At 55.7% G+C, this 24908-nt stretch overlaps 1 protein-coding gene and 2 long non-coding RNA genes across 6 annotated transcripts; 2 read left to right on the top strand and 1 right to left on the bottom strand.

Moving 5' to 3' along the window:
• Nucleotides 1-635: 635 nt before the first annotated feature.
• Nucleotides 636-19423, bottom strand: Mlxipl (MLX interacting protein like). 4 transcript variants are annotated; one of them, XM_026396892.2, is made up of 17 exons: nt 19067-19422; nt 14999-15105; nt 10935-11017; nt 10626-10715; nt 10294-10338; nt 9737-9938; nt 9477-9557; nt 6314-6483; nt 4454-4979; nt 4176-4243; nt 3953-4100; nt 3686-3801; nt 3477-3596; nt 3226-3353; nt 3017-3140; nt 2372-2501; nt 636-2184 (listed from the first exon to the last, which is right to left on the bottom strand). In XM_026396892.2, exons 1-17 carry the CDS (start codon nt 19351-19353, stop codon nt 2066-2068), a joined length of 2544 nt encoding a protein of 847 aa, XP_026252677.2. In that variant the 5' UTR covers nt 19354-19422; the 3' UTR covers nt 636-2065. The 4 variants fall into 4 exon arrangements, with proteins under 4 accessions (XP_026252677.2, XP_026252676.2, XP_026252679.2 ...); XM_026396891.2 differs by having other exon boundaries at nt 637-2184; nt 3953-4103; XM_026396894.2 differs by lacking the exon at nt 19067-19422 and having other exon boundaries at nt 637-2184; nt 3953-4103; nt 15010-15090.
• On the top strand, nt 18785-20914 carry LOC113188541 (uncharacterized). Its single transcript, XR_013344282.1, has 5 exons — nt 18785-18873; nt 19665-20062; nt 20369-20419; nt 20513-20604; nt 20735-20914. It is a non-coding gene; the product is annotated as an uncharacterized LOC113188541 (long non-coding RNA).
• Nucleotides 20915-21027: 113 nt separating this feature from the next.
• Nucleotides 21028-24040, top strand: LOC144256846 (uncharacterized). Its single transcript, XR_013344283.1, has 4 exons — nt 21028-21120; nt 21304-21380; nt 21505-21570; nt 23845-24040. It is a non-coding gene; the product is annotated as an uncharacterized LOC144256846 (long non-coding RNA).
• Nucleotides 24041-24908: the final 868 nt, after the last annotated feature.

Below are 24908 nucleotides of genomic sequence, written 5' to 3'. Positions count from 1 at the left end.
GGGAGCCTAAATTGGGCAGGGTCCGATGGACACGTGGGAGAGGAGGGGAGACAGCCAACGAGTGTAAGCACACTTTCAAGGGAAGAAGCCATCTTGAGCAGGATTGAGGGTATGTCTTATGGAGAATGTCCTGGAAGGACGCAGCAGCAAAGAGCGCCAGAAGCTGGGCACACCCACCACCCCCATGGCAGAGTGGCCGAAGCCACCTCTGGAGCAGCGTTGAGTGGCTCACAAACCATTCTACCTAGGGCAAGTGGCTTAACCCTTCTGTGCCTCAGTTTCCCAGCTCTAAAATGCAGATAATAATATTGTTATAACTTACATAGTGTTACATACCAGGCACCATTGTAGATGCATTGTATATTTTACTCATTTTTTAAGAGATGGGGTCCTAGTCTACTGCCCAGGTTGCCCTGGAGCCCCTGGGCTCAAGCAGTCCTCCTGCCTCAGCCTCCTGTGCAGCTGAGGTTCCAGGCATGCATGGCCACACCCAGTTTAGATTTACTGGGAAATCCTCACAACCCACCAGTAAGGATGAAATGAGTTAACACCCAAATCACTTAAAAGAATGCTCTGCACATAATAAATGCTAGAAATGTTCAACAATTATTGCTTTTGTTCTTTTTGATACTGAGATTGAACCCAGGGGTACTTTACCATGGAGCCACATCCCCAGCCCTTTTTGTATTTTATTTTGAGACAAGGTCTTTCCAAGTTCCAGAGGATCTCACTAAGTTGCCCAGGCTGGCCTTGAATTTGCACTCCTCCTGCCTCAGCCTCCTGGGATCACAGGTATGGCCACCATGGCCAAATTAGTGTTCTTTTTCAAATGAATGAGGGAAAAGGAAAGGCCACAGAAAGCTCTGTCTGCTATTTATATCTGAAAGTGTCTCCAGAAGTTCTGAGAAGATGTAAAAGGATCCCAACCTGCAGGCTTGGATGCCAACTGCAGGAGGAGGGATACAGCAATGAACAGAATCCACAGAGCCACTGCCCTGGCCGGGCCCCACTACAGTCCCTGGGGCAACGCTTGTTTTATGAATGAAGGAAGGAGAAGCATGGGGGCCTTAGCCTCCTCATGCGACTCCACACCTGAAGTACCAGTTCCTTCTAGGGCATCCCAACCAAGTAGCTATCCACCCTCTACTTGTCCCCTCACACAGCAGGGTGGTCACTTCCACTCCTTGGTCCTGGCTCTGCTGTCTTCCAACTCCAAAGACACGGAACCCATGGAGCCTTCTGCTGTCTACGGAGGAGGACTTCCAGGGGGTGGGTTTCCCTGCCTCTTCCCGTTCTCAGCTCAGCACCCAGGAGCTCCTGGAAAGAAGTTTCACCTCCACCCAAAACCTTCCAGCAGCTTCTAGATCAGAGTAAAAGCTAAGATCATTTCACAATCCACATGGCCCTCTACAAAGGCACCTTCCACTGTCAGCAGAGGTGACCACCCAGAGTGACACACGTTGACAGTCACGCCGCCATCCCACAGGCAGGCATTTTCTTCTTTTATTGATCAAGAATTATTTATAAAACCCACACGCACACAGCCACACTCACACAAGATGCCTGTCCTGCTGTGGCTACCCCTGCCCTGGTCTCTCCTGGCACCAGGCCCCCCTGGCCTCACCCAAGGGAAGCCTCCTGCAGCCCTGCAGCTTGGCAGCAGGAGCAGAGGGAGACCCTCCTATCTGCCTCCCTGCTCAGGAACTGAGGCTGGTGGCCCCTGTGGAGGAGCAGGCAGAAGTGACAGGGAAAGAGGGCTGTCCTCCTCCTTCTCTGAGCTGGCAGCTTAGGTCCCCAGTGTCACAGCTGCCTTGGGGTCATCTGGTGGCTGAACCTTCCCCTATCCCCATTTTGCTGAATGGAAATAGAAATCCAGAGATGGGGCTGCGAGTGGCCCAGAATCACATCAGTGGTACAGCAGGGACAGGGACACGCCTCCTCTTGGCCTCTAGGAGGTGGGAGACCTGGGTCCCATTCAACCCTCAGGGAAGGAGCCAGTCAGAGCCTGGGACAGGAGGAGAGTGCCCAGCAAGTTGTCACTGGAGCTCAGCGTCATCTGCCAGGACTATAGTGGTCTGCCGACAGGACCCTCTGTGACTGCCCTCGTGGCTTGCTCAGGCACACGGCTGGGATCAGTTAGAATGCTGGTTGAAGCGCTCAGCTGGCGCAGGGAGTTCAGGACAGCTGAGGAGAGACAGAGACACCTCCCTGTAGTTACCCTGGTGGCTGGAGGATCATCCAGGGGGCCTGGTGGAAGGGCCCCAAACCCTAGTCTGTGTTGAAGGGAGGTTGGAACAGGGCCTGAGCAGGGTGGAACCCCCTCCCCTGAGGCCTGACACTTCCATGAGTGGGCAGGTGGGGGCTCACGCACTTGGCCGGAGGGCAGGCAGGGAGCAATACTGGTCCAGCCAGGCCAGCGATGTCTGGCGGAGGCTGTGCAAACTTGACGTGGACACCATCCCATTGAAGGACTCGAAGAGAGGCCGGATGAGGACGCTGAACTGGGCCCGGGTCAAGGAGCAGGCCTGTGGTCCACATGATGTCCCCACCACCTCACATGGAGCCTTGACATCTGACCCAAACCAGGGGAAAGAAGAACCCGGAACTGTCTAACCTTGACCCCAAGGACTCCTGCTGTGCCTCCTCCCATCCTGCCAATGGTGGTCCAGCTCTCTGGCTCTTCCACAGCCCTTGCTCATGCTGGACTGTCCTGTATCCCTGAGATCCCTGCCTTGGCTCAGTCAAGACCTTGACCCTGTGGCTTCTAAGTCTTCTCAGGTGTCACACCACCCACTTTGGGTTCTTAAGGACACCCCAGCGCTTCCTGAAAGCCAGGCTTTGGCTGCTCTTGCCCAGGGCTCCTTCCTCAGTCTCCCTTTTAGCTCCACCTCCAGGCCATGCTGCTGGCCAAAGGCCTGAAAGCAGGGGGCAGAACCACAGCCCCTTCCCTGGGCCCAAGTAGCCCTCCGTTGCAGCTGTCCCTGCTCCTCCAGGCCACTGGTCTAAGTGAGGATACTACCCAGAACTTCCAGTTCTGCAGTGTTCGGGTCCGGACGTAGTCGTCGAACATGTCTCGCATCTGGTCAAAGCGCTGGTGTGTGATGGGCACCCCGGTGGCGGGCAGCTGCTGCTGGCACAGGCTAGGGGCGTGGAGCGGGTGAGGGGCTGGGGGTTCAGTGGCCACATGTCCCCCTTACCCCGGCCACCCGCCCAGCCCCTGCCTACCTGATGGCGGCATTGAGCTCCTCGATCTCGTCCCGCAGCTGCTGGGCCTCCTCCAGCATGGCCGCCCTCTCCTGCTGCAGCATGAGGATGTACTCGGCTGTCTTCTGCAGCGTGGTTGCTTTGCTCACCTGCGGGTGCCACCAGTGTGGGCCTCCGTGCTGGAGGTGGTCCTACCAGAGTGTCTGGAGGACCTGGGATCTGGTCTTGCTGGGGGAGCCGCCCAGGAAGGGGCCCTGTGGCTAGGGGCTCACCTTGAGGCTGGGCTGGGCATTCAGTGTGCCCACGAGCCCGTGCAGGGTGTCGAACCCCAACTTGATATTGAAGCGACGCTTCTGCTCCGCAGATATGTGCGTGATGCGACGGTTCTCAGTCTTGGGGAGCAAACAGAGGAGTGAGCCTAGGAAGGAGCCTGGGAGGGGCTGGGGTAGCAAACCAGTCTCAGGCCGGGGATGGTGCCCACCTTGTTATTGTCAGGACGGCCCCGGCAAAGGATGGGCTGAGGGGGGGAGACGCTGACACTCAGCGCCCCTGGGGCTGGTATGGAGTTGAGCTCCCCTGACCTCCGCCGTTCGCTGCCTGTGTCAGAGACAGACCCACAGACAGACCAACACACAGGGGAGAGGGTCCCGTTGCCTTGTTCCTCTCATCCTGGCCCCAGACACAGTTGTCCTTTATCCTTCTTCTCCCTCCACCCCCTGTATTCCCCAATCCCTGCAACCCTCTTTACCGCCAGGTGCTGGAGGTGACAGCCGCTCTGCTTTGGGGACAATCAGGGGCCTGGGAGGGACCAATGTGGTCGGGGCTGGAGGTGGTCGGGGTGGTGTAGGGACCGGGTTTGGAGGAAAGAAGGCACAGGGGAACTCGGAGATGGTCTCCTGCTGGATGGAGAAGGGCAGAGAGTGGGGTAGAGTCTCTGGGCTCCCCTCACCTCCCAGTGCCCGCCATCTTACCGGAGACCCTGGGGCCCGCAGGAGGGCACTGGGCGCCAGCGGTGGTTCCAGGGCTTGCTCAGGCTTGGCTGTGCACAGGCAGGACCGTGAGGGCTGCTGGGGCTGGCCCAAGCCCAAGGTGGCTCAAGACCCCCCTCCTGCAAGCCCACCCCTTTCACATACAGCCCACCTGCTAAGCCCACCCTGGAAGGAACTCGCCCTGGGCTCTCCCAGCCCCCACCCCAAGGTCGCCCCCTCATCCCCACCCCCTCCCTCCAGGCCCTGCCCCTCCATCTCACCTCTCCTGAGCAGCTGCGTGAGGCAGGGGTTGTTGCTTCTGGCAGTGGCAGGGGCCAAGGTGGGGCCACCGGCCTTCCGTCCCCTGGAGGATGGGGTGGGGGGCTTGCCTCGGGGCTGCACACCCTGAGGCACTGCGAAGTGAGGGCCCAAGGCTGGCTCTGGGTACCCCGAGGGCAGATGGTCTAAGGGGAATGCCACAGGGGCAGGGCCTGGGGCAGGCTGCACAGGTGGGAAGGCTGTGGGAGCCGGCAGTAGGGATGCTCCTGGGGCAGGGGGGACTGCAGCGAAGGGAAACCTGGCAGAGAAGAGGGGCTCCTCCTGCAGCAAGGCAGGGGGCGGAGCCAGGGGCGGGAAGGAGGGCGGGGCGCAGGGCTCCAGGCCTGGCACCTTGGCAGGGGTAGGGTACTGGAGGAGAGGTGGTGGGGCAGGAGGGGGCGGGAGCTTGGGCTTGGGGTCTTCAGGATGGAGGAAGTCAGAGCTCAGGAAGGCACTGGGGTCCAAGGAGCCAGGGCAGCTGTTCCGAGCCTAGTGGGGGAGACAGACACTAAGAGCAGGGGACAGGGCTCCCTGCAGCCAACCCAAGCAGCCTCCTGCTCTGGTTGAGCTGTGGCCAGGGCCACATGGGAGAAATGATCCCTGCCTTTAAAAACAACCCCCACCCCACACACAGAAATTATAATCTAATGGGAAAAAGGAGTAGACTACATTTATGCACAAATTAGGCAAGATCATCAGTCTCCCTGCCCACCCATGCATCTGCCAAATAGTTTATCCATTCATCTACTAACTTAACCACCAACCCATCTGGTAACCAACCCACTAATCCATTGTTTGTCCATCCATCCACTTGCTCATCCACCAATCCATCCATCCATCCATCCATCCATACATCCATCCATCCACCTATTTCTTCTGTCATCTCTGAGCTACTTCATCTCCCTATCTCAACAGCAGCCTCCTAGGGATGGAGTCATGGCTAATACCCGAGCCACCCATATTTCCTTTACTCACCCACCAGCCCATCTGTAATCCACCCAGCCATCCACTCGCCATTTGCATTTTCACCAGCCATTTATTCCCTCACCAGCCCATTTATCAATCTGTGGTGTCTATGAACCCACCCACCAGCCCACCCATCCAACCAACCGCTTATCTACCTGTTCTCACCCATCCATGCGCCACCATTGACAATGCAGTTGTCCACTCACCAGTACACCCATCCATTCACACACTCATTCTCTCTCTTGTTCACTCATTGGACAAACATTGACTGAGTGGTGCCCTGTGCCTGGGCTGTGCGAGGTACCAAGATGCAGAGGTGAGCAAAAACTAGCCCTTCCAGGGGGGAGCTCCTGGCAGAGGAGACAGACCCCTCAGTGACCAACTAGGATAGCGCCTCAAAGTCTGAGATTGGAAGGAAAAGCCTTCTCACACAGAAACAGGAGCGTGACCTCTGAACCAAGATGGTAGACTCACTGTTTCCTACATATCTGTGAACTTCCTGCCTCCATGCTTTGGTTCCCGCTGTTCCTCCCACCTGGCTTGCCCTCTCTCAGTCTCCTCTGTCCACACCTGAGGCTCACAAAGACTCAGAACTCCCTGCTCTCTTCCAGAAAGCTCTCCAGAGCAGCCCAGCCCCAGGTGGTGCCCTGCTGTGTGGTTCTCATGCCCTGGGCCTTCCCCCACCTATACCAGTCCAGTTGTGCTGCTACATGGCCCTCCCAGAGTCTCTCTGGATTGGCCAGCTCAAGACGTGGATTTCAGGAAGTTCCTGTAGACAGCCTGGACACGGGCAGGGCCACAGCCAGAGCCAGCTCTCAGGGGAGCTGGGCATGGTCGATGGGGTGGTGGGAGCTCACCTGCAGGCGGTTGTGTCCCGGGAGGTGGGTCATGATGGAGGGAGCTGGGGGTGGCTCCAGGCCGAGGATCCCACTGCTGAAGAGAGAGTCAGCCACGGGGCTGAAGCTGGGGGGCTCTGGGAAGTTTGAAGATGTGGGTATCTGTGGGGGTCTGTAGTTTGTGAAGAAATCTGCAATTTGGACACACAGGGTGGCAGGGTTAGGGCTCAGGCTAGCCGAGGTGGGGTGGGCGCTAGAGGAGGAGAGGGGCTTCCACAGGAGGTTGTGAAACCAGGAGTTTCTGTCTCGCTTGGGGGAAGCAGCCAGAGTCTGGGGCGGGACAGGCCCAAGTGGATAGAGCAGGGGTTGGGGAGTGAGTGAGCAGGGACCCAGGGTCCCCCAGAGAGCCCCCACTAGGCCCAGGAGAGTCCCTTCCCCACCCCATCCCCTTGCCTGCTCCCCTTACAAACTCTGCTGGAGGTCTGGAAAGGGTGGCATAGACAAGGGCCAAAAGGGCAAAGGGTGGGGTGCCGGGAGGATGGCAGGAGTTAGGGGTGAGCTAGGGGTGAGCTGGTCAGGAGGTCAGTGGGTCAGGGAAGGTCAGGTTTCTTGGAAAGCCAACAGGTGGGGCTGCAAGAGCAGAGCCCAGGAGGAGGAGGCAGGGTGTGACGGGGTGACAGAGCCCAAAGTGTGGTCTCAGCCTGGGCTGAGGAGCAGGGGGCGCTGAGAAGCCTGGAGGGGCTGGGGAGGCGGGCAGCTGGATTGTTTGGGGCGCGGGTTGTGTAAGTCCTGGGCTATTCTGGTTTTGGGAAGCAGCTGCCTGTGGCCTGACCACATCCCGGGCCTGGGCGCCACCCGCCCACCCGCTCCCTTCCGGGCACCTTTCTCTGACCCTGACTGGCCTGCGGTCTGTACCAGCTCTCAGGACTTCTTGGGCTGCCAGACCTGACCCCGCCTTGGCAGCTCCCTATAGGCCTGGGATGGACCCTGTCCACTCTTTCCCTTCAGGGTCCCTGGCTAAGGAGCCCCCTCTCAGGAGATCAGATGCAGAACCTACAGGAGTCATGTGTGTGTGTGTGTGTGTCTGTGTCTGCTGTCTGTGTGTCTGTCTGTCTTAGGTGATTCTGCTTTGCCGGAAGGCATAGAACCTAGGGGTCAGCATCAGTCTGTGGCCATGTCTGAGCCCTGACTCCCTGTGGACCTGCCCTGAGGCAGCAGGCTCAGCAGTGTTACCTACTCTCTGCCCACATCTGTCTTCTCAGCATCTGGTTAGAAGGCAGCTTCCTCACGATGCCCCCTTTCAGGGAGGAACTGGATGGCCCAGGTGGTGGTCACTGATCCTCCACCCCAGCTCCTCAGGGACCATGGGCCTCATCACTAGGCCACTTGAGGCCCAGGGCTTTAGAACCAGCTCACACAGAGCCTCCCACCCACTGCGCCCACAGAGGCTCGGGCATGGGGTGGCGAGCCCCGTGCATTCCTGAGGCACAGTCTCCCTCTTACTCGAGGCTTCCCATGCCTCTTCCCACCCTGGCTTGAGAGAAGCCACTTCCCAGCCCTGACCTCTCATGGAGCCCATCCCTCCCTCACCTCTGTTCCCCTCCCTGGCCTTGCCCTCCTTTCCTGGAGCCCCGTCCTCTAGCTACCTCCTGTGCCCTGCCCTCGCCTAGTCTCCAGTCTCCGTGGAGTTCTGTACCCTCCCTGGGTTGTAGTCCAGCCTTCCAGGGAGGGGCTCCTGGGGACAACTGGAGTATGAGCCCGAGAGCCCCCATGCTCCCTGCCCTCCGGGTGCAGAGACTTGAGAGGGCCACACTAGCCCTGCTCGGCATGACCCACAATTGCCCCCACCCAGCTGCTACCTTGGACTGAGAGAAGCCGGTGCCCAGCCCCAGTCTGTCTGGGTCTCACTGGGAGCCTCGAGGGACCCAGCTGGGCTCCTACCTGTGGTGGGTGCTTGGGTACCCAGGCAGGGCTGCCGCCCTCCCAGGCTGGTCTGCTCCCAGGGCACTTCCATCCACTTCTGCCCCCGGCAGCCCCCACCCAGCCCAGGGCTGGGGCAGGGGTGGGGGTGGTTCCTCATTCCCTAATCCCCGCCCCATAGGCCTCCTCCTCTTGAGTGACAGGCCCACGACCCTGTGGGGAAGGAGTTGGGGGGTCACTGAAATTAAGCCTCTATCCCAGGGACCCTCCCTCTTTCCCCTGGCCTTGAGTGAGACAGCCTGAGCTTTGATGTTTGTCTATCCCCCAAAATGGCTTTGGGAGCTCCTAAATGCATGCATATAGGGAGCAGTCTGCAAGATCTATAGCTCAGTGAAGAGTACAATGTGAGGAAGAATCTGCTGTGAAAACAGAACCAGAAATTGTCCACATTGGCTTATACGGACCTATCTCTATCTCTGGAAGGACACCAGGGCCAGGTGCAGTGGCACACACCCATAATCCCATGCAGGGGACCAAGGTGGGAGGATTGCAGGTTTGAGGACAGCCTCAGAAATTTAGCAAGGCCCTAAGAAACTTAGCAAGATCCTGTCAAGAACTGCTGGGCAAGTAGGTCAGTTCTTGAGTTCAATCTCCTGTACCAAATTTTTTAAAAAAGGATGCTAAGACATGATGACTTCATGGCCCTGGGTCAGGAGAGGAAGCAGGGAAACTACTTTCCGAAATGCTTTGTCTGATGGTTGGAATTTTCCTAAAAATACTACAGGAGAAGGAGGGGGAGAGTGGCCAGGTGAAACAGTGGCCGAGAGCTGGCAGGTCGGGATGGAGGCCATGTGGGGTTTGTTGACCGACTCTCTCTCTACTTGTGTATGTTTGACATGTTCTTTAATAAATACTTTTTAAAAGCATTATATAAATAATAAACAGACCCAAACAAATCAAGGTCCCTTTCCCCTCCGAGAAAGTCTGGCATGCATTGCTTTCCTGGGAGCCCCTGGAGCCTGCAGCTTCAAAGTCCCTGCTCTCCTGGTCCTGAATTTCATCTGGCCTTGTGCTAATGACAGGCCACACTAGCTGTATCCCAAAGCTGGACAAAGGAGGGTCAGAAAGATGCTTCAGAAATGACCCAGACCATCTGCCCTCCCAGAGGGGCCTTGCACTGGCCTGGGGTCTCAGGGTCAACCCTAAGGCTTTCCTTGCACTGACCCTGCCCATCTGCCTCACCTGGGGGAGGGGTCTGCCCCACCTGAGATCTCCATGAAGTCATCCAGGCTGGGCTGCAGAGGCGTCAGGTCTGGCTGGATCATGTCAGCATTGCCGACGTAGGCTGGAGGGGCAGAGAGACATCAGGAGCGGTGGAGGGGCAGGAGCGCCTGCATCCCTTCCCCTGGCCATCCTGCCGCCCTCCTCTGCCTCCTGCCTGGACGCAGGCCCTCAGCGCCTGCACCCCTTCCCCTGGCCATCCTGCCACCCTCCCCTGCCTCCTGCCTGGATGCAGGCCCTCACCGTCCTCTGGGGGCAGCTGCAGGGGCGAGGGGCTGGGCTGTGTCATGGTGAAGAGTGTATCGGAGATGTCGGACAAAAAGCAGTCCAGGTCCAGCAGCTGCCGCCCACCGGTCTCCTCCTCGGGGCCCCCCAGCAGCACGGGCACCACGCTGGAGAAGAGCTGCTCGCACCATCGCTCTGGCGGCGGCCACCCACCTTCCGCCTAGCGAGATGGAGCAGTCACTGACAGCCAAGCAAGTCACCCCTTGCTTGGGGATGAAGTGGCCCCCGGCCGAGGGCCTCTCTGAGATACACCACTTCACCTTCCCTGGGCACCAGGTTTGCCTCCTGGAAGGCCAAGGTCAACTCATCACTCTCCAACAACTTCCTCCAGGAGTCAGACCAGGGTGGCCAACACCCTTATCAGAAAAGATAAGGGTCTCTTCCTGCAATCTCTGTTTTTCCCGGCCTGAACCACTTGCACCCCCCTCACAACCCACCCTCACCCCCAGATCTGCCCTGGCTAGCCAGGTGGAAGCAGGCAGATCCCAGTCCCTACTGGTCTCCCAAGCACCTACCTGCTTGGGGGCCAAGAGATCCCCTTCTCTGCTGGACTTTCGGAGCTGCAGGGACACAGAGATGGACGCTGGATCCCTTGCCTCCTCCCCTTAGTTCCCCCCGTTCCCAACCCCATCAATGGGATCCCAATGTTTCTCCCAGGGGCTCCCCAGGCTGCAGCCACCCAGAGTACGAAGTCTGCGAGGAGACCATGTGGCCACACGGTGGCGCTGTCAGCCTGGGTCTGAATGAAGGGCGCAGGGGTGGGGGAGCCCCTCCAGGGCTATCCAAGAGTCTGTGGCCAGCAACCGCAGGAGAAAGTCCTGGGGCCATCCCTGGGTCCCTCACTGACCCGCTTCTTGTAGTAGATGCGCCACTTGTGGTACTCGCGCATCACCACCTCGATGCGCCGCTTCCAGTAATTCCCCTCCAGGACGACAGCCTGGGGAGGGTCAGGGGACAGGGCTCAGTGGGAAGGGTGACATCGTGACATCGGCACCCTGCCGCCAAGTTCCCAACTCTCATCCAAACCCTGCCCGCCCGGCCAGCCGTTCCCACCCAGCGCAAAGAAGGGGGGAGGGCTTTTTAAAAAAAATTTGGTATAAGAGATTGGGTAGGTGGGTAGCTGGGTAGGTGGGTGGCGGCCATCAGCCTCAGCTACCTCCGGTTTCCGGTGCTCGTCAGCCTCTGGCCCCTGCAGGGGTGTCACGAAGCCACAGACGGGGCTCTTCCTCCGCTCCACATCTGAGAGAAGGGGGCCAGGTGAGGGGCACTAAGCTCCCTCATCCCCCCATGGGGATGGAGGTTAGGACAAACTGGGCCTCAAGTGACACCCTATGAAATCCTGCCTGGACTTTGAGACTGGATTAAGCGCTGCCTCCAGGAAGCCTTCCTGCTTGCCCTGGCCCTCTGGGATCTTCTTTGCCCTCTTTGGGAGCTTGGTAGGGGCACAAGCAAGGTTTGCTGAATAGATTGTGAGGCCACAAGTCACAGGCAGGGTCCCCTGTCTCTGGCTCCTTGGTATGCACACTCCCACCTCAGAAAACCAGCCCTGGCCCACTTTCTCCCTGCCACCTCCCTGAGCCCTTGTCCAGCAACCTCCACACCTCTCTGTCTCCAATCCTGACCTCTCCCAGGTCCTTTCCCTCTGGCTCAGAAGCACATTCTAGCCCCCTCCTATTTTTTGGTACTAGGGGTTGAACCCAGGGGCGCTTAACCACTGACCATGTCCCCAGCACTTTTAAAATATTTTGTTTAGAGACCGGGTCTCCCTGAGTTGCTTAGGGCCTCACTAAGTTGCTGAGGCTGGTCTTGAATTCTTGATCCTCCTGCCTCAGCCTCCCAAGCTGCTGGGATTACAGGCATGTGCCACTGCACCCAGCTCCCAGCTAATTCTCTGTCTTTGCATCCCTTTGCTTTGCTCTCGAGCTCTGAAATTGTCACTTGTCCCTCCACTTCCACACCTCGCTCTCATCTCCACCTCCTGAAACTCAGCATCTGCCCCACACCACTGGATCCGTCCCCCCAGACCTCAGTATGTGCCGCCCACCTCCTCCAGGAGCCCCCCTCTGCTCTCCTGCCCCCTCACCTCTGGGCACTGTCTCCTCTACGGTGCCACCCCAGCCTCTCTCACTGCCCCTTCCAGCTCCAGCTCCATATCCCAGCTGCCTAGGGACCCTCAATAAGATGTCCCAAAACTTGCCACAAAAGTTCCCCACCAACTCCCAGCATTCCAGTCTAATGCGTGGACAGACCACATCAGTTCCACAGGACCTGTGACATTTCTTCCACCGTCCCTCCCCTCCCTCTCCTCTCTCTCAGTCATGCCCTGGTCTCAACTGGACTTCCCCGACTCTGGGGCCCACCTGCTTCTCCCCCTTCCCATCTCCTTCATAAGCCCCACCTCAGAGGCACACAGCCCATGGTCTACCAGGAATGCCCATTCCTCCTCTGCCCACCCGTCGGGGCAGCCCCTCCTTCCCCAAGCCCCCATGGCCATGTCTTCCCATGCTCCACCCTGCCTGTCAGCCCTGTGCAGGTTTGCCTCCCCTGGGACAGGGTGGCACCCAGCAGGCCTTTGTTAGAGGGAATTGGGCTGGGACGTAGCTCAGTGGTAGAGCTCTGGCCTAGCATGCCTTGGGTCCACCCCAGCACTACAAAAATAAAACAAACCAAACAAAGCAAAGGTGACCCTTGCAAAGACGACGATCACCAACTCCTCAAGAGGGGCCAGTTCATGAGGATCTATCTTGCCTCAGCCAATTTTCTCTGGGACAAACATGGACAGGGAAGTTGGGGACTGCTGGAGTGTGACATTCATTAGGACTTTTGGCACCATTTACAAAGTCCTGCCCTCAAGGATATTCTGCATAGTGGATGCTCATTGGACTGGAGGAAGGGCATGGTCCTGGCTCCTGAGCCTGGCTTGGACAGGAAACAAGGGACCTTGGGTGCATAGGCTCCCAGGGGCTTAGAGCAAGGAAGGCTTTGAAGAGTATCTGTCCCGAGTTCCCAAATGAGAACATGACCACCAGGAAAGGTTATGTATGTCCAGGGCCCTCAGAGAATCAGGGTTGAGTGGCCTCTCCTGCCTAGCCTGGAGACCCTGTGCTCTGGACAAAAGGGCTGTGACACTGTGGCTTCCTGGGGCTGGGGAAGGCTTTGTTTGGTAAGTTTGTTCCTTTGCACCTTTGCTGGGACAGATGCTGGGACAGGGATACATGGTTGAATCAGGGCGCTCTCAGCTCCATGGAGAGATAAGGAAGTAAACAAACACAGCACAGATAGTGCAAGTGGAAAGTCCTTCTCGCCTGCCCAGGAGAGGTGCAAAGTGCCCTGGGAGCTCCGAGGAAACCAAGAGGCTCTTCAAGCATGGGAGAGCGAGTGGCGGGGCAGAAAGGAGGGACCCTGGAGGTCAGGAGGCTGCTGAGGGGCAGCAGGGCCTCCCCTCCTGGGGACTAAGGCGAGCCGCTGGGGCGGGTGAGCCAGGCAGCCCTCCACCCCTCTGCAGCCCACCTTCAAACCTTTGGTTTTGGAGGAAGAGGGGGTTCCTGACACATGCTGCCACCATGATCCAATAATAATGATCAAACCCAGCTACTCATATCTAGGGAGTCCCTCTGAGTACAGGCTCCTGCGGAGGTACAGACAGCCTCACTGAAATCACACAGCAAACTGGTGCGTGGGACCTGTCATTACACCCATTTTTCAGATGAGCAAGTTTTGGATCTGGAAGGTTGGCGATTTCCCTGTGGCCACACACATAGGCAGGACCTGCTGGGACTCGGTTCAAATCCAGCTCTGTGCCATGCAGAACCTGGGGTCCCTCTGGCAACTTGTACCATAGCTGGAGATCAGGATCTGTCTGGGTGAGGACCCCAGGGATGGGGGCATCATGACTCAGCGGTCATCAGAAACTTCTGCAGAGTAAATGGTTTGTGCCTCATTCAGCTTTGGGAGTAAGGGGGACCTTGGGTGGGGAGACACTGACTCCCCTTGGCTTATCAAATTCCTGGTTTGATCATTTTGGCCGGGACCTGTCATGCAAGTTCTCAGAAATGGCAGAGACCCAGAGAAAGCATCCAAAAGGCCTGGATCTCCTGCTTTCCTGCACAGCCTGGCTGCCCCCTGTGCTGGGCGACCTGCATGTGCTCAGAGAGTGGGAGTGGGGGGCAGGGTGCTGCGCAGCTGCCAGCTGTCTTTAAGCTCCATGAACCTGAACACGTCTCTGCCTTTCTGAGCCTCAGTGGCTCATCCACAGAATGGGCACCATCATACCCCTCACTCAGAGTTGCTGGAAAGCCCTGACTAAGAGCCTCTATGAAGGTGCCTGGCACAGAGATGAAGGAAAGCCAGAAAATGACACTCCCTCTGCTTGGAGGGGATCCACAGAGCCAGTGTACAGAAGACGGCGGCGTGTGTCCCTCCTGGGCTGTGTGTTCCCAGCTCAGAGCCACCTTTGATCTTGCAGCAGGACCTAACTGAGCTGGACAAGGTCCTGACACTCAGCTGACTGATCCCATCCTCAGCCTATGCTGCCCTGCTGCACAGGGGACTGTCCCTAAATGGGTAAACGTGACCTCTTCAGGTATATAATTTAATTCCAGGCACCTTCATATCTATTGTCTCCACATCGACCATGAAAGGTAGGGTTGGTGCTCTTATTTTGTAGATAAACAGGTTCAGAGAGGTTAAGCCTGTTGCCTGAAGTTACACAACCAGCAAGGGGCAGAGACAGGGTGAGAACTCTAAGGCCAGGGTCACTTCCACCACCCTATATGGCTTCTCTGGGTCCCATCTATCAAATACCTGCTGAGTATTCAGTAAGGACTTCAATAAAGCTGGTGGAGACCCCTGCAAGACCTTCCTCCGTTTCCCCATTCATAAAGTGATGCAGTTGGCCGAGAGGATGTTTAATACCCTTCTTTAGCCTGGCATTCAAGGCACCTGACTCTACTAGTGGGATCCAGAATGGGTCTTGAACTTGACCCATAATCTTAGCCTATCTTAGTGCTTCCAAGGGGTGCCCTCTGGTTTCACAGTGGTCAGCACCCTCTAGGACACATTCCCCAGCACCCTCTGGGAGTCAGAAGTTCAGACATCCCAGTCAGAGGGAGCTCCCCAAAACGCCACAGCACTCTGCCAGAGCTGGCTCTGAGGGCCCCCGGGGGCTTTCCCTGTGGAGCCCTCTGGCTGGGGACAGGCCACTCCACGGTGCCCACTCACACTGGATATACCAGGCTCTCCAGATGGCGTTGTTGAGGCGGATCTTGTCTCGGCAGAGCAACTTGAGGCCTTTGAAGTTCTTCCACTTGGGAGACACCAGCTTGCCGCTGTCGGGGGGAGAGGATGGGTCAGGGTGGGGTGGGGATGGAAAAGGTAGGGGACTCCTGCAGGAACTGGCTCCACCCTCTGCCCATGCACTAGGCATGTGTGGCTGGCTCTCCCAGCCCTGCATCTAACCTTAAAGACTGGGCTCTATGCCGTGTTCCCCGCAGACACCAGCCTGTCATCCAGGCTGACCCTTGCTTATCAGCATGGTGATAAGAACAACTGCATCCTCCTGGGTGGCCTCACAGGCATCTGTCTTGTGGACCAGCTGGGGAGGGTAGCCCAATTCTTTTCCTCTTCCTTCTTTTCTTTTCTTTTTTTTTTTTTTCTTTTTTTTTTTTTTTTTTGCAGGAATTGAGCCCAGGGCTTTGCACATTCTAGGCAAGTGCTTTGACACCGAGCTACATTCCCAGCCCTTTTTATTTTTTATTTTCAGACAGGATCTCTCTAAGTTTCAGAGATTGGCCTCACACTTAAGATCCTCCTGCCTCAGCCTCCTGAGCACTTGGGACTACAGGCATGAGTCATGATGCCTTGATGCCTGCCACATTTGTGTTTTCTTTTCTTTCTTTTTTTTTTGGTACTGGGGATTGAACCCAGGGACTTTTAACCACTGAGCCACATCCTCAGCCCTTTTTATTATTAATTTAGAGACAGGGTCTCACTAAGTTGCTGAGGCTGGCTTTGAACTTGTGATCCTCCTGCCTCAGCCTCCCAAGCCGCTGGGATTACAGGTGTGCACCATGGTGCCCATTTCTTATTTAACAAGAGAAAGAGGGACAGGAAAGGAAAGGGGAATGCCTAAGTTCATACAGCAAAGACTTTCTTGGTCTCACTGGCCCCTTTGGACCAGGAGAGGCCAAGGGCATGAGGACAGTGTGCCAGGATGGCAAGGAAGACTCTTCCCAAGGGGCAGCCTCAGAGCAGCCAGGAGTGCTTCTCACTGCCCTTTAGGTGCCCATCTCCAGCCCCGGGTTGGCAGTGTGTACTGAGCTGGATGGTGTGCCCTTCTTAGGGCCACAAGGGCCCACAGGAAGTATATAGAAGACAGGGCATTTTAACTCTGAGCCTAACACCAGTTAGTGGTCCACTAAGTCTGCAGGGCGAAGGGCTCTGTGCAGTTGATGGTTTGACTCAGGGTCCTGCTGGACACAGGCCAAGTCTATCACCACCAGCAAGCTGACCCAGGAGGTCAAGATGCTCTGGGACACTAGACCCTGTGGGGTCTACAAGCCAGGTTTGCATACACGTCCCTCTGGCTCACCTTCTGCAATCCCTGCTCAGGGAGACCCCAAGCCTTGCAGAAGGCCAGGCAACTCTTTCCAGGGGCCCCTCCATCCTCCTGGGGGTGACAGGTGGCAGTCTGACCCCTCAGCTCTTCTCTCTATGGCACCTTGGGTGCATGCATCATTGGGTCTCCTCTTCTCTCTGGTCTCCAAGCTCCTGTGTTTGCTTTGGGGTAATGATGGCTGCTGGGGGGAGGAGACTGTCACCCCAGAGTATAACAGGCCTCATTACCCAAATAAAGGATATAGCCAGTGCCCTAGCCTGATGGCTGGCCCCCTCTGTCCTGCAGTTGGATAAACACCATCTGTCCAGTAAGAAGACATGGCTGGGGGTGGGGGGACTCTGCCCCCTCCTGGGCCAGCTTGTTTTGTCCACCCAGGTGGGGGAACTCCTGAGTTTGTTACCCCTGCCTGTATCCCAGCAACCTCCCAGCCCCGTGTGATCACCCAGTGCCTGCCCTCCACCATCTCCCTGCTGAGGTGTGTGGCCCAAGCAACATCCAAGCCTGGGAGGAAAGCATTTGGTTGGCTGGATGTGAGGGGTGGGACCCAGCCTGGTGCAAAAGCCCTGGGACAAGGTTCAAGAGCTTCTTGTACCAATGGGAAGCTCAGAATCTCAGGGATGGGATGGGGAGAGCCTTAGAACTTGGTTCAGCACCCCACCCCCAACATGGAGGAATTCCCTTGAAAGTAGCCCCAACAGGGGTCCTTTTTGCTGCCCCACCCTCCGGAGGCCACTCTTTCCCTAGCTACCCTGCTCTGACCATGAACAAGTACTTTCTTGGAGTCTCCACAACTTGCCTCCCTGGGGCTTCCACCCACGAAACCAGGGAACACAGGCTACTAGAAAAGTCCTCGCCCTGCCCACACTGCCCTGAGGAGGGTGAAAGGCAGCAGGCTGTTCTTCTCAAGTTGGCCTGTTTCTCCCACCACTTTCTGGACCCCCTGCCTGCCTGGCTGGTCCCTTTCCATTCAGCTGCTTCCCTGGGACACTCTGCTTCTGCAATTCTGGCTCCTCCAGGAGATCTGTGTAACTGCAGGTCAAACACTGTCCCAGTCTGAGCCCCAGTTTTTTCCTATATCAAATGGGGAAACCGGAAGTCTCCTCTGCTGACCCACCCCCATCCTCTGTGCTCAGGCTGGCACCCAGGACAGGATAGGGAGATTTAACATTCTGTGCATTTGGTGGGAAAAAATCCAGCAGCTCTCTTCACCAATGCCCCCAACTGGGGTTATATCAGCCTCCAGCCAGCCTCTTAGGGGGCGATTTGGAGGTGTTCTCTGCCCCTCACCTTACCAACCTTCCTTTTCACCCACCCATAGTCTGGGCTGAGGGGCGGAGGTTACCCAGCTCACGTGGAGCTGTTGTGGTGTAAGGGGTGTGAAATGGGTGGGAAATGAAGACCCTTGGGGGAGCGTGGGAAGAAGGGGGCGCATCCGGTGTCCTAGGACCTCAGATGTTGTGTCCCGGGCAGACTCGTGATGTCCAAATGGGGGAGGGCAGAAAGGGACGGGAATTTGAACTTTCCACATCGGTCTAGCGCCCTGGATGATCAGGTTGCAACATGACCTGGGCCCGAGGCCAGAACTTGTGGGCCAAGGTTACTTTGCCTCCAGCCAATGGGGTCGCGCGCCTCGGTGGCCACAGGGTAGGCAAAACTCCTTGGCAATCCGCACCCCAGCTCCAGCTCCCTGTGGGGCGGCAGGTACCCATCTGTAGCCTGCGCTTCTCTCAAGGGGAGGAGGCGCCGCGGAGGAAGAGGAATATTTGCACAGAGAAGAGATCAAGGCCGCCGATCCCCCTTTCTCCTCTACTGTTTTCGGTTGATAATTTATCCTGGCCCCTCAGCTGCAGAGAACTTTGCTCCAGGGCACTGAGCCAGGACCCCAGTTCGCGCCCTCCTCTGGGACACGGGTGTGGAGAGGGAACCGGGTGCGGCCTGCGCGTTCTGTGCTGCGCTAACAGGGATCCCAGACTGCTTTAGGCGCTCTGCTGCCCACGGCCACCCGGGTCTGCAAGCCCTGGCCTCCCCCGAACCAGCCCCTGCGGCCTACAGCACCCCCTGCCGGTCCTCCCCGGGAACTTTTAAGGCTAGCTTCTCCGCACGCCCCGGCACCCTCCTCCCTCCACCCTTGACCTAGCAGATCGCGAAGTCGGGTCCCGGCAATTGGGGGAAGGCGGATGAGAGACTGGTTCAGTTTCAGTGGACGGTGGCTAAGGAGTGGAACGACTTTGGGCACTGGGAGTACCAGTGCAGGAACCGAGGGGTCAATGGGCTGCTGGGGAAGGGCGTCCAGGGCCACATCTGATTGGGTGGGATGGCCCGGGTGAAGCGGTGGAGATGAGCCAGGCTGGCCTATAGTCCTGGGAGCGCGAGGGACGCCCGGCATTTCTCTGCGGGGAGAGGAGCCGAGACCTGGGAGAGAGGCCTGGTGGGGGCCTACGGAGGGCAAGCGGTCCGCGCTCGGGGAGGAGGTGACGAGGTGCGGAGTGTACGGGTCGGTCGGAAGCCAGTGGGCAGGGTGGCGGCTGAGGACACTCAGGGTTGGGGGAGTGGGAAGCCCAGGTTGTGGCCGGAGTCTCCCGGCGCAGCAGGCTCGTGAGGGGTGCCCAGGGCCCCAGCACGCGGTCCCGCCACCGAGAGTCGAGGCCGTCGGTCTCCGGAGCCGCCCTCACCTGTAGGCCAGGCTCAAGCACTCGAAGAGGCGGGTGAGTGTGGGGTCGATGCTGCGCGGCCCGAAGTCGGAAAGCCCGACCGGCCCCTCTTGGTCACGCCGCCGGGTCAGCGAGTCGCTGTGCGGCGACGACACCATGAAGTGCCCGCTGTGGATGACCTGCGAGCGGTGCAGACCGCCCGCGCTGCGACGGGGACTCGGGTCCTCCGAGTCTGTGTCCGAGTCCGAGTCCGCGCTGGGGTCGACCCGCGGGACCTGCAAGCCCGCGGTCAGACCTGCCAGCGCCATGGCCGCTGCCGCTTGGCCAGCGCTCGGCAGAGCCACTTGAGCACTCAAAGTGGCCGGCCCGGCCTTATTAACATAGCCCCGCCCTTTCTCAGGATAGGCCGTTCGAGGGGGCGGAGCCTCTGAGCCCCGGGGGGAGGGGGGAGGGGGGGAAGGGAGCGGACCGGGCGGGGCTTATATTGGCTCAACCGACGTCCCAGGTGTGAGTCCTGGGATCCCCTCGTTGAGGGGTCTGTCCCGACCTCCCCTCTGTCCCTCCCTTCTGATTTGACCACTTGGAGTCCTCATGGAACCGCCCCTACTTCTCCCAAAAGGGTTCTCAGGAAAGTCGACCATCACACCTCGGTGCCTGGTTTCGTGCTTTCGGGTGGCTTCTCCCCCCCACCTAACTACTGTCCATCTACCCGACCTCCCTGATCTCTTGGCTCCTGACCCCTAGCGGCCCTCCAACAGCTGAGAGATTCACATCTATGATTGGCATACTTCGGGGTTCCCTGGTTGTGAGTCCCGAGAGGCTCAGCAGGACCATTACCAGAGTTGGGTAAGGGGGAGCCTTGGCCACCGTCCCCTGGACATCCCCCAGGAAGTACTCAGCGCAGAAGCATCCCCTCCTCTCACTGACGCTGAGGTCCAGCTTTTGTTCCTGCGTCTGAAGATAGAAACCCGGTGGGAGCACTCACATCTGTCACCTTACTGGACCATGCCGGTGGGGGTAGGAAGTAGGACCTCCTTTTTCTCCCTTCCCTGTGGCTCCCAACTCAGGGGCCTTAGCTCAAGCAGAGACCCAAAATAATCCTTGCTTTGCCACTAATTCCACGAATGACCTTGGGCAAATCTGTCTCCCTGGTCACTCCACCTGTATAATGGGGACACTGAATTCAGCCATTTCTTAGGATTTGGCAACTTGACCCTTGCTTCAAAGTTCAAAGTCTTTGCTATCAGTGTCCCCGGCTCCCCCTCAGCATTCCTCCCTGGCTTCCTGTCCCCAGCAGTAAATCTCAGGGTTGTCCTCCTTCAGTTTCAGAGACTTTCCCCTGAGCTGGGTTTGAGTGGAGTGGAAGGATTATGGGTGAGTTCCCTCCCTCGCCCTTCCCTTCCCTTCCCTTCCCCTGTCATTAACTGCCAATCAAGAGCCCTCTGCACTTCTTTTTACCCTTTGCAGGGCCTGATGACACCTTGGGAGGTCTCATACTGAAAAGACACGTTCTGCCTATGAAATTCAAAACAAAAAAAATACCATAGTACACAATAAATGTGAGAATGTCCACAAATTCTGACATGTCACAGTTGGTTTAGGGTGGCCCTGCCCAGAATGCAGCACAGCTAGCCTGACTCCCCTCTCACTGCCTTTCCCATCTGACCCCTTCTACCCACGGCCTCTCAGAAAACAATTCTGGTTTACCGTCCATGTCCATGGAGGTGCAAGACAAGCCCTGACTGGGGTGTGAAGAGCCGGCTGTTCCCAGTGGACCTGCTTGACACCATGTGTCCCCGCCTCCCAGTCTTGGCTCTCAGTATTCCTCCCCCACACTGCCTTCCCATCAGGATACATTCTTGAAGTACCACCTCCCACCTCTTCTGTGGGTTCTCCAGGTAAAAATCGAAGTCTCCCCCAACCCTTGTGCCAGTCCATTCAAGTCTAATTTCCTTCTGTTCTGCATTCACAGCGAGGGGTGCACGGGTTTCTCTTTCCCACTACATGGCAAATTCCTTGGAAGCAAGAATCACATCCTGCTTCTCTCTATGGCCCATCTTCCCAAGTGCACACGGGTATTTGTTGAATGAATGAGTGTAAACTGCAGCTGCCTGCTAGGTGTGCTTTGTCCATCCACCCATCCATCCATCCATCCATTTATCCTTCTCTCTTTTTTGCGAAGGGGTTAACTGGGGATTGAACCTTGGGGTGTTTAACCATTGAGCCACATCCCCAGCCTCCCCCTTTTTTTGAGACAGGGTCTTGATAAATTGCTGAGCTTGGCTTTGAACTCATGATCCTCCTGCCTCAGCCTCCTCAGCCACTGGGATGACAGGTATGCACCACCGCACCCGGCCTATCCTTCTCTCTTTTTTCTCAGGAGGGAGGATTGAACCCAGGGATGCTTTATCACTGAGCTACATCCCCAGCCCTTTTTACTACTTTTTATTTTGAGACAGGATCTTGTTAAATTGCCCAGTCTGACCTCAAACCGGCAATCTTCCTGCCTCCTGCTGGGATTACAGGTGTGTGACACTGCGCCTGGACCATCCTGTATCTATCCCATCCTTTCATCTATCCATCTGTCTACTCACCCATCTATCTTATCTATCTGTACAAACACACACACACACACACACACACGTATTAAGTGCATCTTAATACATTATGTCCAAAACACATACTTTTGGAAATCATGTCAAACACAGTTTGGGGGGATGTCTAAACACATTAATTTACCCACAACTTGGCTTTGCTTTAGAGACAAGCAGTGATGTTAGTATTTAATTTTTGCTTTTGCAAAAGTAAAAAAAAAAACTTTAGAAAAGCAATAAATTGGCACTTTAAATATCCATAGAAATAGAAAGCAAGTTAGCAATTGCTGAGGGTTGGGGCCAGGGAGGGGGGCCTGATGGCTAATGGGCTAGTATTTTCTTTCCAGACTGAACCACTGAAAAGGGGTGAATTTTATATTTTGTAAATTATATCTCAGCTGGATGTGGTGGTCCACACTTGCAATCCCAGCAATTTAGGAGGCTGAGGCAGGAGGATCACAACTTTGAGGCCAGCCTTGACAACAAGACCCTGTCTCAAAATTAATCTTTTTTTTTTTTTGTACCAAGGATTGAACCCAGAGGCACTTAACCACTGAGCCACATCCTCAGCCTTTTAAAAATATTTTATCAAGGGACAGGGTCTCACTGAATTGCTTAGGGCCTCACTAAATTGCTAAGGCTGGCTTTGAACTCTCAATCCTCCTGCCTCAACCTCCTGAGGATTATAGGCTTGTGCCACCACACCTCACGGCTATTCCAGTCCTATCTAAAGAAAAAAATTTTTATCTGGGTGTGGTGGTGCACACCTGTAGTCCCAGAGTCTGGGGAGGCTGAGGCAGGAGGATCGCAAGTTCAAAGACAGCTTCAACAACTTAGCAAGGCCCTAAGCAACTTGGCAAGACCCTGTCTCTAAATAAAATATATATTTAAAAAAAAGGGCTGGGGATGTGGCTCAGTGGTTAAGGTCCCCTGGGTTTAATCCCTAGTACCAAAATAAATAAACAAACAAATAAAATAAATAAAAAGAATTGGAATGTATAGCTCGGTGGTAAAGAGCCCCTGGGTTCAACCCCCAGTGCAAAAAAAAAAAAAAAAAAAAAAAAGCGGGGGGCGGGGGAGAAGAATAAGTTATATCTCAAAAAAAAAAATTAAGCACTTTCACACATGATTCTCAACTGTGTGCATATGTGGGTATTTTTACAACCATTTTATGGCAGGGAAACTGAGGCTGGAAGAGGTAAAGTGTTCCAGAGGTCTGTAGTAAAACTGGTGATAAATAACTAACATTTATGGAGCTCTTACTAAGAGATATTGAGAATCATCACAAAAGCCACATGACTTTTCTTCTCTCGCTTTCTTTTTTTGGGGGGTGGGGGATACTGAGGATTGAACCATGGGGTGATTTACCATCGTGCTACCTCCCCTCTCTTTTTATTGTTTATTTTCAGACAGGGTCTTGCTAAGTTGCCCAGGCTGGCCTTGAACTTGTGATCCTCCTGCCTCAGCCTCTCAGTAGCTGGAATCACAGTGCCACCTCTCCTGGCACACATCGTGACTTTTAACCCATTTTGTAAATCAGGAAGCAGGCTTTGCTGAAGGTCGCATGTTTTGTTTGCTTCTGGGTGCAGGGGTCGAACCCAGGGCCTCGGACAAGCAAGTGCTCTACCACTGAGCTACACCCCCAGCCCTGGAGGTCACATGTTTAGGAGATGGCTAGGACCCAAAGGCAGGCAATCCGATGCCAGCTCCTTATTCAAGATCTCATTTTCTCAAATCAAAGGCTTGCCTGCAGTCCCAGCTATTTGGGAGGCTGAGGCAGGAGAATTGCCTGAGACCACGAATTCCAGACCAGCCTGGGCAACATAGTGAGGCCCTGTCTCAAAAGAAAAAGAAAAGGAAGAGGAGGATGTGAGCAGAACCTCATCTACTACTATTGCTTGTATAACTTGGCACAGCCACTTTGGAAAATATTTGGCAATAACCCCTAGGGACGAACATCTACCTACCTTAGATGTTCTAATGACCCAGCAATTCCTCAGAAATATGTGCACATGTCCACTAAAAGACACCAATAACACGCACAGGACTATTTAAGGTAGCACTTCCTTAGTTTTTGGTACTAGAGATTGAACCCAGGGCTGCTCCACTACTGAGCTACATTCCCAGCTCTTTTTATTTTATATTGAGATAAGGTCTTGCTAAATTACCCAGGCTGGCCTCCAACTTGCCATCCTCCTGTCTTAGCCTCCAGCCCTGTTCCTGTCAGCCCAAAGCTGCAAAGAACCCAGATGTCTGTCCACAGATGCGCAGATCAATGCACCGCTGCACAGCCACTCTGTGCTCTTGAAGGAAATGCCGCCACCCGGGGGTGTCTCACTCACAATGTGTTGAGCAAGAGAAGCGTGAGATGAAAGCTGTTGATTTCCTTTATATGACGCTCCAAAACCCGCATTCATACAGAGCTCTGCGGTGTTGGGCTGCCGTTGAGCTTTGGGGTGACCAAGTCTTTCTGGGGGCTCCTAACATTTTGTTTATCTGAGTTTGTGATAAACATGGGTGGTTCTCTGGGAACATTCATTGCTCTGGATATGTTTTTTACATGTATTTAGACTTAAAGGTGGTTTTAGAAAAGAAATCATGTTTGCGTGCGTGCGCGCGCGTGGGCATGCACCCCCCTCCCCACCCCACACAATATCAACCCATCTATTTCCTGAATCACCTTCACAAGCTGCTGGTGGCATGACGGGTATTTAGTGGATTGTTTCCCTTAGCTATGGCCACCTCTGCTCCTGTCCTGGTGTGGGTCCAGGGCCTAGCCTCTCCCTCTCCTTCCCGGCCTGTGCTCCTGTGTGCCTGTCTGGCAGTCTGAGATTTGGTGGTCTCCTCACCAGTGGGAGCACATCAACATCAGGAACATGACCTCTGCCTCTTCACCCTGGCACCCCAGCTCCTTCTGCCAGGCTGGGTCTGCAGAAGGTTCCACCAAAGAATGCTTTGGCTGCACAGAATGGGGGCAAATCTTTGCCACCTGCACCTCAGATACAGCATTAATACATAAAGAACTCAAAAAACTTAACACTAACAAAACCAAATAACTCAATAAATAAATTGGCAAAGGAACTAAACAGACACTTCACAGAAGAAATATGAATGGTCAACAAATTTTTTTTAAACGCAAATCAAAACCACACTGAGATTCCATCTCATTCCAGTCAGAATGGCAACTATCAAGAATACAAGTTAACAATAAATGTTGGCGAAGATGTGGGGGGAAACACTCATACATTGCTGGTGGGACTGCAATTGGT

The sequence above is a fragment of the Urocitellus parryii genome, chromosome 9 (assembly GCF_045843805.1).
Source record: "Urocitellus parryii isolate mUroPar1 chromosome 9, mUroPar1.hap1, whole genome shotgun sequence".
Classification (NCBI taxonomy): domain Eukaryota; kingdom Metazoa; phylum Chordata; class Mammalia; order Rodentia; family Sciuridae; genus Urocitellus; species Urocitellus parryii.
The sequence above is the reverse complement of the archived record's forward strand: the minus strand, read 5'-3'. Positions and strand labels throughout refer to the sequence as shown.

Coding starts and splice junctions, on each gene's coding strand:
- Mlxipl (XM_026396891.2), bottom strand. CDS start 19,353: ATGGCGCTGGCAGGTCTGACCGCGGGCTTGCAGGTCCCGCGGGTCGAC. Junction 4,980..6,313: donor CGGGACACAACCGCCTGCAG/GTGAGCTCCCAC, acceptor CTCCCCCACTAG/GCTCGGAACAGCTGCCCTGG. Junction 4,104..4,175: donor TGCGGGCCCCAGGGTCTCCG/GTAAGATGGCGG, acceptor TTCTCCATCCAG/CAGGAGACCATCTCCGAGTT.